Raw genomic sequence first — 10,456 nt, forward strand, 5'->3', positions numbered from 1 at the left:
GCTGCTGCGCATGTGCGGCCTGCGCTCCCTCTCCTCACCCTCCATATCTTCCTCCTCATCCTCTTTATATTTTCCCTCTTTTTTTTTCCTCGTTCCTGCTCCTCTGCCACCTCGGCCATGGGGAAGCTGAACGTGGTGATGCTGCGGTACCTGTCCCGGGAGCACTTCAGGGTGCTGACCGCGGTGAGCGGGCACGGGCAGCGGGGCCGGGCCGGGCCGGGCCGGGCCAGGCCAGCGGGAGGGACCCGCCAGTTGTGCCGCTGCCTCCCCTGGGGCTCCGTGCTGGCCTGTTCTGGGGAGGGCCTGGATCGGGGCGGTGTTTCCTTCGGCCGCCCGGCTGGGGGGAATCGGCAGGGGCAGAGAATTCCTGGGGATGCTCGGGAATCCTCTGGGCATGCCAGGGAGAGTTCCTGGGGACGCCTGGTTGGTCGCAGGCCCATCACGGTGAGGTAGCAGAATCCCCAGCGTCTCTGCTCCCTGGGAATGCGATTGAAATCTAATTAGCCACTCATGTCGTGGCTGGCACTGAAGAACTTCTCGGGGTGGGTTGTACATAAGCTGCCAAGGAGCAGTGAAGCAAAGGGAAAGTCTTGCTAAGTCTTAAAACGTAAAAAGTTAAGTCTTAAAATCTGTAGTCCTTAAAAATTGCCGGTTTGAAAAGGGATTTTGCTCTTGAACAGGATCTGATATTTCAGTGTTGAACACAGGGCTGACAAATCTGTTTTTAATTCCTCTTTTAGGTAGAAATGGGCATGAAGAACCATGAAATAGTTCCTGCTAGCTTAATTGCTTCCATTGCCAGCCTTAAACATGGTGGCTGTAATAAAATTTTGAGAGAGTTGGCGAAGCACAAACTTGTGGCTTACGAACGGACGAAAAGTGAGTTTGGATTTTGTCTTGGACTGCCTTTCTTATCCTGTCCTCAGTGCCTCACAGTGGTACTGCCCAACGGGTTGGGATGTAGAAGTGTCCAGAGTTTGCTTTGCCTCCTCTTGGACTCAGCCTGGAAATGTAGGTTTGTGCAGCACCAGATACTGGGTTTGCTTGTACCTTTAGAAGTGATTGGCAGCAAAAAGATGAACAGTTAACTTTTTTGTTTTGTTCCGAATGTGGTAAAAAGAATTATCACTTGAAGCAATGTTCAACGCCATGTAGGAATCAACCCAAATGAGTGATATCCTTGCAGTTCTGGAACAGACTGCACAATCCTTCGACATTTCACTGTCTCAGGAGCAGCTGCTAAGCAGTATTTATTAATCTACCATATGACAGAGTTGTGCAGGCCTTTTCCCATTCCCTTTAGTCTTTTATTTGGATCTGTCCCTGCAAACACAGTGGGGACATCTGTGGGAAATACTGCTCCCTTTTGTCCCAGTTCTTCAGAGGATTGAGAGTTGCTCCAGTCCATTTTAAACATCTTCACCGGTTAATCAAATTGGGCTGGTAAGAGGGATGAAATATTACTTGGGTGTTATGTACTTTAAGAAACAAGACTAAATTGCGATTTATATTAAATGTGATTTATGCATAATAAGGAGTGAAATGTATTTTATTTTTGCCCAGCTGTCCAGGGTTATCGGTTAACTAATGCAGGATATGATTACCTGGCTCTAAAAACTCTCTCTTCCCGACAAGTCATCAGTTCTGTGGGAAACCAGATGGGTGTTGGCAAAGAATCAGGTAAACTAAAATAACATTTAAAATAAGTTTGTAAAGCAGACACATCTGTAATATTGCAAATATTTGGCTAGAAACTTGGGTAGTTTTCTTCTGGATAGGCAGATCAGTTACTGTTGAACACCAAGATGTATTTGAAGATAGCATGTTCAAGTGCTCTGTGAGGCTTCTGGCTACATTTGGGTATTTTTTCACAACAAGGTAATTGCATTTTGCCCATATTGTCTGTTTCTTAGTTCATTCTTTAAAAAGGTACTTTGCAAGCAGGTGCTGCTCTGTGTTTTGCTTTGTGAAGAGTTTCAAACCATTTAACAAAAAGATAATTTCAGCTTTTTACTTTACTACCTTATTTTCAAGTGGGATGAAAATAGGCTCAAAACTATTGGAACACAGTCTTGTTTCCTTCTTATGTTCATGTAGTTTGACACAGAATGTGACTTGTGTAATTGGAGAAGGGGATTATTTGGGATAAGTGCTAGAAATTAAGTATAGGGTATTTGTTAACACTTTAAATTAAGAGTCTTGTCCCTTGAGTTGTCTGTCCATTCATCGGGAAGGAGAATCTCTTCCAGAGTGTGTTTCAGAAAACTGAAGGATACTTCAGATCCCATCAGAATTTCTTCTATTGAAGTACCGTGAACTCTTTAACAGTAATTTCTTCACATTCATACCTCTGATACATATTATGTAATTTAGCTGTGTTTGCTAAAACTTGCGGGTCAGAAAGGGTGAGGGGTGAGGTAACAAACTTCCACTGCAGTTTTTCAGCTGGCATGTTAGATATAATTAATTTCTTAGATCTATGCTGTTACGTATTTTCTAGATATTTATATTGTTGCCAACGAAGAGGAGCAACAGTTTGCACTGAAATTGCACCGGCTGGGGAGAACCTCCTTCCGCAACCTGAAAAACAAGCGTGACTACCACAAGCACAGGCACAAAATGTCCTGGCTGTACTTGTCCCGGATAGCAGCAATGAAGGAGTTTGCCTACATGAAGGTAGGTGGCCACTCACACAGTGCTAGCAATTGTGGGACAGGCTGGAAGATGCCTCTTAGGCTGTCCTGACCAGGTTGTGTTCGCAGTACTGGTAGGATTTATTCTTCATTTTTCCTCTCCCCTAATGGACTTAAATTTTGCACTTCAGAAAGTTGCAATGTGTACACTTCCCAGTGTCAAAACGAAGCTTTGCCATTGAAATCACATGGAACAGATTCAGGTGTCATGAGAGAATTTCAAATTAATGATATTATTTATGGATAGATAATCTGTGTATCACCAGTTCAGCAGTTTTCCCTTCAAAATTTTTACCATAAACTGGGAAGCAGCTGTAATTTATTAAAATTAATCTTTTATTATTATTATTTTACCAAGCTTTCGCTGTGGTTTTGAGAGAAATCTTTCAGATCAAACCTGGTGTTTTGATCTAAAAAGGCACACTTAGTTCTGTGCTGTGAGAAAAGATTTTATTCCCAAGCATATACTGCTACTCCTGAATTCTGTGTTTTTTTTACCTGTTTTAAAAAACACAGGTACTGTATGGTGGTGGAAGATGATCACTGAAAAATTAATTATTAATAAAAAAACAATTCTCTTCTTTTGTGCTTTTCAAGAGTAATATATACATGAAGTATTACTTTCTTGTTCTTGTAAAAAAGAACCATGATGGATTGTCTCACTGGCCTCCACAGAGAAAGAACTAGCACCATCATTTAGAACCTCTGTTGGTCCAGGTGGTCCAACTGGTAAAGCCTTATGTGATCAGAACTTGTAGGAATGTAATTGTGGCGGTCAGTTTCCCTGAGCAGAGAGTTGGGGGAGGTTTAAATGAAAAGCAGTATTAGCTGAATTGAGTGCTGAAAAGCAGTAATACTTAAGTAACAAAGCCTGTATTTATGTTGCTGTAACGTAGGAATCTTAGAAAAGTTCACTGGTAACAACAGAATGAGTAAAAAACAAAAACAAAAAAACATAAAAAAGTTGAGTGAGTCCAGTGAATGACTGAATTTGTGCTAGAAAAGGCAAACAGGAGAGTTTCAAAATACTATGACCTACCCTTGGTTAATCTTAAGTGTGGCGTAATGCTGATTATTACCATTTAAGAATGAACTTCTTGTGCTTCTATGCAACTGAGCATAGATTGACTAATCAGGCAGGACTACACTGGCAGCAGCTTAGTGTGGAATTCTTTTCTAATGCTAGACCTCATTTCCAGTTATCTGCTACTGATTCCACAGGCTAATGTACCAGATAAGGTTCTGTCATTTCTCCAGTCTGTTGTGGTTTTCTTCCAGATGCATGATAATTAAACTGTAGGCAGTGCACTCAGTGTCTAAACTTTGGAATTTTAGTGTGTTTCCAGTGAAAGTTCCAGTGGCTGTGAGGCTGTTTTCCTTCTTTTCCTTCTTATCACTTCTTAGTGATATGCTACTATCACAGTGATACGTACTGCATATCTCAGGTGCTGGTTTGTCAATATATGTAATGTTTCCATAACTATTTAATTTTAAATTTTCAATGTGTTATCTCTTTCCAGGCTTTGCATGACAGAGAATTTCCTGTTCCAAAGCCCATAGACTACAACAGGCATGCAGTTGTTATGGAACTTGTTGATGGATATCCTTTGTAAGTAGTGAAACTTGAATTCTCTGTGTTACAGAGACCGTGACAACCTTTAGGAAAAGTAACAGGGTTAGGGTTTTTCCTTGTTTTCTACACAGAAAATAGAAATAGAAATTTCTACATAGAAATTGCACATTCTATATGCTACTTCATGTATAGAATATTAATATCCCTCATGTTCTGAGCTCCAGTTTGTGAGCCTTGCCCTGTTAATTCAGGTGAGTTTGTAACTCACTTCTGCACTATTTATATAGACTACCATGTATAATCTGATTTTGCATCTTTGAGGAAGATTATTTTGCTTGAGTTTTTTAACCGCTTGAAACATTAAGTATTATTGAGGTCTGTAGGTGAAGGGTTGGTTTGGTTTTGAATGCGAAAGGCCTGTGTCTTTCATGCAATAACCCAGGTCTAATCCAGAGATTTAAAGTGTCTAGTTACAGAACAAACAAGTCCGTTATCTTGTGTAGGATTCAAGATCTTAAGTTTAATCAAAAGGGAATTAATTCCAAAGTTAAACAATTGAAGAATAATGTGGAAAAGACTTCATTGTGTTTTCTCTTCCCACCCTCATTTGTTAAATAAATCCACATCCATCATGTAAACAGAACACCCAGTTCCTTGTGGCAGTCTGCAGTGGAAGATTACTTTTTCTTCTTTTCCTAACATAATCTAGAAAATTCCATGAGCCATTTGAATTTCAGTGTAAGAAGATTTAGCTCCTACTGACATGATAAGATTACGTAAAACAGGAGAAACATAAAAGTTTGCTGGTCCGTTATTTACACAATGCATTATGACATCAGTGCTCAATGGGAGACAATTAGATGAGTTTTAGCCTGGATATAAGGAGGTATTTTCTCCTCTTGAGGACAGAGAGGCAGTGGCACAAGTTGCTTGGGAAGGTCCCTCCATTCCCAGAAGTTTTCTATCCCAACTAGACAGAGACCTGAGCACTCTGGTCTAGTCTCAGATTTCACTCAGCTTTCCTGAGGATGCTGGACCACAGATGTGAGGACTATTTTAATTTGAATTACTCTGACATTCTGTCAGATGTGTTTTGTATACTTTATCTGTATTTTTAAATCAAGTCTTTCAGGGTTCAAAATACTTTATTTTACTTATCCTTTCAGGTGTCAGGTGCACCAGATAGAAGATCCTGCTGCTGTCTACAGTGAATTAATGGACTTGATTGTAAAACTCGCCAATCATGGTCTGATCCATGGGGATTTCAATGAGTTTAATCTCATCTTGGATAATAACGACCATGCCACTTTGATTGATTTCCCTCAGATGATGTCAACATCACATGCAAATGCTGAATGGTAGGTTCCGATTTAAAGGTGTTTTCCGGATCAATCTGACAAATGCTGATGACAGCAAACAGTCAGCCATGACTTGTTTTTTCCTAAGTCTTTTCCTGATTCTTTTTCTGCTGTTGTTGTGATGCAGCACAAGTAATGTTCCAAACAAAGAATGAGTAGAAATGTCTCTGCAGAATAAATACGTGATTAATTGCTTCTCAGATATAATAATATTGTTTGGTTAAGAAACACTCAGAAATTAACTGTATCCAGTTTTTCTTCCTAGCCTTTTGGCTTGAGGTCACAAATAGAAATAATTTTCAAATAAAACCATGTAGGATAAATGCTTCTCATTGCAGTAGACTTCCCTGATTTTTTGTTTGTACAATTCTGTATTTTTACAGGTATTTTAACAGAGATGTTAACTGCATCAAAGAGTTTTTCAAAAAACGCTTCAATTATGAGAGTGAACTCTTCCCAACCTTCAGAGACATCAGGTAGAAATGACCAGATGAATTTGAGTTCTACTTGTGGCACTTGTGTTGGTTTCCTGAGAAAACTGGATTCCTGAGACATGCCTGTGGGAGAAATTTAAAAAATAGGCCTGGCTATGAAATTCTAAGTTACATTTTCTCATTTCTATTGTGTTTTCTTCAAAGTTCCTGTAAGTGGTTTTCAAGCTTTAAAATCCTCTGCTGCCTTCTTTGTCTTCTTGCAACCGAGGAAGAGAGGTCAGCCTGAAAGCTTGACCCATATAGTGAATGTCCAGGAAATTTTAGTGATGCAGAGTCAGCCTGTTTGACAATTCTAATGTATTGAGGATTAATTTGGGTTTCAGTTTTAAAACTTTTTTTAAAATGCTTGTAAATAGGATGACTGCCTCCTCAGGCATTATTACACTTAAACTTTTCTTCTTAAAGTCTTTTGCTTCTTCTGGAAAGTAAAGCTAATTTTTTCACCCATTTTAAGACTGAAACTGTTGCAAGGAAAATGTTTTTATTTCATCCTGTGCACTTTTCCTAAGGAGTTCCGCACTTCAATCAGCCTTTGTATGTCAAACCCTTTATTATTCTATTTGCTTAAACATAATTTGAACTTAAACCCAAATGTTATTCCTGCTAAAGTGAAACAATTTCCTGTAGAAAAAGAACACATAAATGCGGGTGATGGAGATGGAATCATCTTCTGGAGGAGCTTTCTTCTCTTGGATTACATTCTAAGTTAGAATTTCACGTAAAGCTCAGCCACCATCATGTGTTTTGTGTGTTTCAGCAGAGTGTATCTTCTGCCCATTGTGTGGGTAATTTTAGTCTAGCTTCGTTAGCATTTTAAACCCAAAAGGTAGTAATATTGGTAACTTGGCTTATTAAATTTAGCATATTAAAAGAAAACATTCCTCTTTCACAGGAGAGAGTGTTCTGTTGATAAAGAGATTGCTGCCAGTGGCTATGCAAAGGAGATACAGGAAGATGGTGAACTGCTTTACCCCACAGGTTCTGACGAGGATGACAATACCGAGGGGTTCGAACTTGCAGAGGATGCTGAGGAAGAGCTCAACTTCTTCAGCAAAAATGAAGAAAACAGCGAAGACTTCACATGTGAAGTGGGTGATTTCTCTGAAAGCAGAGCCTCTGACACCACGAGCAGCAGTGAAGAAGAGGCTGAGGCAGCTGATGAAAGCAGTGAAAATACACAAAGACTGAATATGGCAGAGTTGAGTTCAGCCTTGGAAGAAGCTGAAGGGCCAGCTGTGCCTTGGAAGTCCAATGAAGATGTAGAGAGTTCTGCAATTACGTCTTTTAAGGGCAAAAGATTAACTGAAAATGCTGCCGAACTGGAAGGTCAGGCCGGTCAAGGAGAGTGCTGTGAGGATAAGGAGAATGAAGATGAATGCCCTGAACTGGTCAACTCATCAGCTTTAAATGAGGAATTCAGTCATTACAGGTAAAGGTTCACATTTACTGTCTAGGAATGAGGCCCTTCCCTTGACCCCAAAAATGTAAATGTGTCAAGTAGCTCAAAAAGAACTGCTCTTCAGCTGCCCTTGTTTAAATGGAGACTAAAAATTCGACTTATTTTGAAAATACAGCAGTAAATACCCTTCCTATTGGTGCTATGGTTGTCCAGCTCTGTTGTAGTATCTAAGGAGAAAACAGGTCTTGCACTTCAACCTATTTTCTGTGGTGGATTTTTTCCCCTTTTGCTTCATTTCAGCTAATACTGATAATGAAGTAGTTCTTGATGTTAAAGTACTACTTCTAAATAACTTTCATAAGTAAGTTTATAATTCAGATACTTTGTGTCAAATCCAAATGTTCTGCTGCTCACTGTGCAGTTACCAGCTTGCTGCTCAAGCTGAAGTTATCAAGAACAAACTCCTTGGAGTGCTTTATTCAAATATATTGTACTGCATGTTGTTCTGGCTTTTAATTCCTTTTCTAACATAGAAATTCTTTCTTGCCTTTAGACTAACCCCTTGTGTATGATATTCTATTTCTCAAGTTTGCCAGCCCACCATAGGTCATACCAGAGGTCATACTCCTCCTCACTTGCTTTTGCTTTTCAGTTAAATATTGTCAAAATGTTGTGCAGGATCTGAAGTGTTTTAGTGCCCTGAGGTGTCTCTTGTGCTTGATATTTACGTGGCTGTTGTGCAACAAATTCTTCCTTTCACAAAGGAAGGCCTCTCTTGAACAAGCAGTATTAATATTTAAAACTTGCATGTTCTGTTGCGAGTTTTCAAGTTGTAGCCCGGAAAGTGAAGATTCAAACAGGGTGCTCATAAAGGCAGAGGTATGTTTATCTTGCTAGTGGAATAACACATTGATTTATGTGTTTCAGTAATGAAGAGTGTATTGTTCCCATTGCTGGGCACAGAACAAGGACTAAGAGCATCACATCAGTCAGAAGTGTTGGGAGCTGTTCAACCATTCCTCCGGTAAATATTATTTTGTTATGTTGTCATCTAGTTTACCTTCAGACCACCTTAAATTGCACATAGCTGTAAGTACCAGTTTCTGAAATTGTTCTGGCATTAATCATCTTTAAAAACAGTTACCATCTACCCCTCCAGTGTACATCTCCATTCCACAAAAAAATAGGCTTGATACTGCTGTAATTGCTTACAGGGAATGATGTCCAGCATTCTCCTTTGTATTTTGCTTTTTGATCTCTCACTGAAGCTCCATATCAACAGTAAAAACTCTCATTTACCCAGTAACTAATTTATATTAATATCTGCTAATGCACTAACAGCATCAGTTCCTCCATTTCTGTTGCTAGCCATGAGTAATATTTTTTATTTTAAACGTGGATACTTGAGTCAAGATTTAATTTTGCCTTTCTCACTTCTCTTCTTAGAGATTTTTCTCATTCTTTTCTGAAAGATTTCTGTGAGCTCACCTTCAACAGTGATCTCTTTGGCAATTTGAATTTGACCTTCTGGATTATATAAATCAGGACATTTTTCAGCAGAATTTAATGTGCTTTTCTTCAACCACAGAGTAGACAGTAGGTGATCTGTCTACTTGGCATCAGGAATTTTGGAACACACGTCAGTGTTAAGTGCTGCAATTCAGGAACAGAATTTGGTGAATTTACACTAGATTACAGGTCATAATGTTCTGCCTTGCAGTATTTATTCTTGCATGTTTCCAGCAAGATATGATTCCACCATGATGAAATAGATGAAAATAATTTTATTTCTCTTTTTCTTCCAAGAAAAAATATGCAAGTGTGCACTTGGCATCAGTGTGGCAACTTGAGCTGAGACCATGCCACAATTTACCAAATCATGGCTTCGTTTTTGTTGTGGGCAGATATTGCCATCACAATGGAGAGCAGAGCTCAGAATGAGCCACAGGTGCAAATAACAGATGAAATTTCACAGAACTACTCCAGTTTGATTGAATGGGAAAACTGGAGGAAGAAATGTAAATCACTAATTCCCCATCTCTCTTAGCCACACTTTGTTACAGAGTTGTTTTTTTTCCATTAGAATCAGTCAAATTTTTGTAATCTAAACTTCAGAAAAATCAGGGTGCTAAAAAAAACAGGACAAACCAAACAATTACTGCTGGACGTAGAATGTTCTGCAGTATTATTGGCTTTTACATTTTTGTGTAAGGCCTGTGTTCTGCAGTGAGAGGCGTGGGTCCTTTAGCATCTCAGTAAGGAACACACTTCAAGTTTAATTTTAAAATAAAAAGAATATGTTATTTATTATAATGAAGACTATCAGAAGACAAAAGCACAGATAACCCCATATCCCTTTACGTGTTGTGACTCCTGAGGGTGTAGCACACACAGAGCACTCCATGCAGACCTTGCCCATAGCAGAGAATTTCCTTTTTCAGTCACCTGAACTGTTTTATAAAACATTTTCTCACAGAGAAACAATTCTGTTCATTTCTACAGTCAAGGTTTAACATCATGAATCATGAATGTTCATGTTGGTCTGGAAAAAATTCTGATGTTATGTCATGTCGTGTGCTAAATGATTTAAAGAAGATTTGATGTCAAATTGTGTGTTTGTTTGTAGGAGCTAGTGAAACAGAAGATAAAGCGTCAGCTGACCAAGCAGCAAAAGTCTGCTCTGAAGCAACGGCTGCAAAAAGGGGAGGCAAATATTTACACCAAACAACGTCGAGAAAATATGCACAACATTAAGTCAAGCTTGGATGCAGCCAGTTTCTGGGGATAAATTATTAAAGCTCCCGTGGAACATAAACAATGTATTTAGCTGAAAGGATGATGCTAATGTACCAATAATCCTTTTATGTGAAGGAGCAATCTCTGCTATGCAAACCAGATGTTTTTCTTGGAGTTAATAAATCTCATTCTCATTCATGTGA

General features: G+C 39.2%; 1 protein-coding gene across 1 annotated transcript; it reads left to right on the plus strand.

The window, feature by feature from the left end:
* RIOK2 (RIO kinase 2) lies at positions 1-10,456 on the plus strand. The gene is made up of 10 exons (XM_014893824.2): positions 1-183; positions 741-879; positions 1,564-1,680; positions 2,501-2,676; positions 4,214-4,302; positions 5,433-5,624; positions 6,008-6,100; positions 7,011-7,547; positions 8,445-8,541; positions 10,144-10,456. Exons 1-10 carry the CDS (start codon positions 118-120, stop codon positions 10,303-10,305), a joined length of 1,668 nt encoding a protein of 555 aa, XP_014749310.1. The 5' UTR covers positions 1-117; the 3' UTR covers positions 10,306-10,456.

The sequence above is a fragment of the Sturnus vulgaris genome, chromosome Z, assembly GCF_052056855.1.
Source record: "Sturnus vulgaris isolate bStuVul1 chromosome Z, bStuVul1.hap1, whole genome shotgun sequence".
Lineage (NCBI taxonomy): Eukaryota > Metazoa > Chordata > Aves > Passeriformes > Sturnidae > Sturnus > Sturnus vulgaris.

Bases quoted from the DNA above. Each gene is read 5' to 3' on its own strand.
- RIOK2 (XM_014893824.2), top strand. From the start codon at position 118: ATGGGGAAGCTGAACGTGGTGATGCTGCGGTACCTGTCCCGGGAGCAC. The intron at 880-1,563 runs GTGAGTTTGGAT...ATTTTTGCCCAG, and splicing joins GGCTTACGAACGGACGAAAA to CTGTCCAGGGTTATCGGTTA. The intron at 6,101-7,010 runs GTAGAAATGACC...CCTCTTTCACAG, and splicing joins CCAACCTTCAGAGACATCAG to GAGAGAGTGTTCTGTTGATA.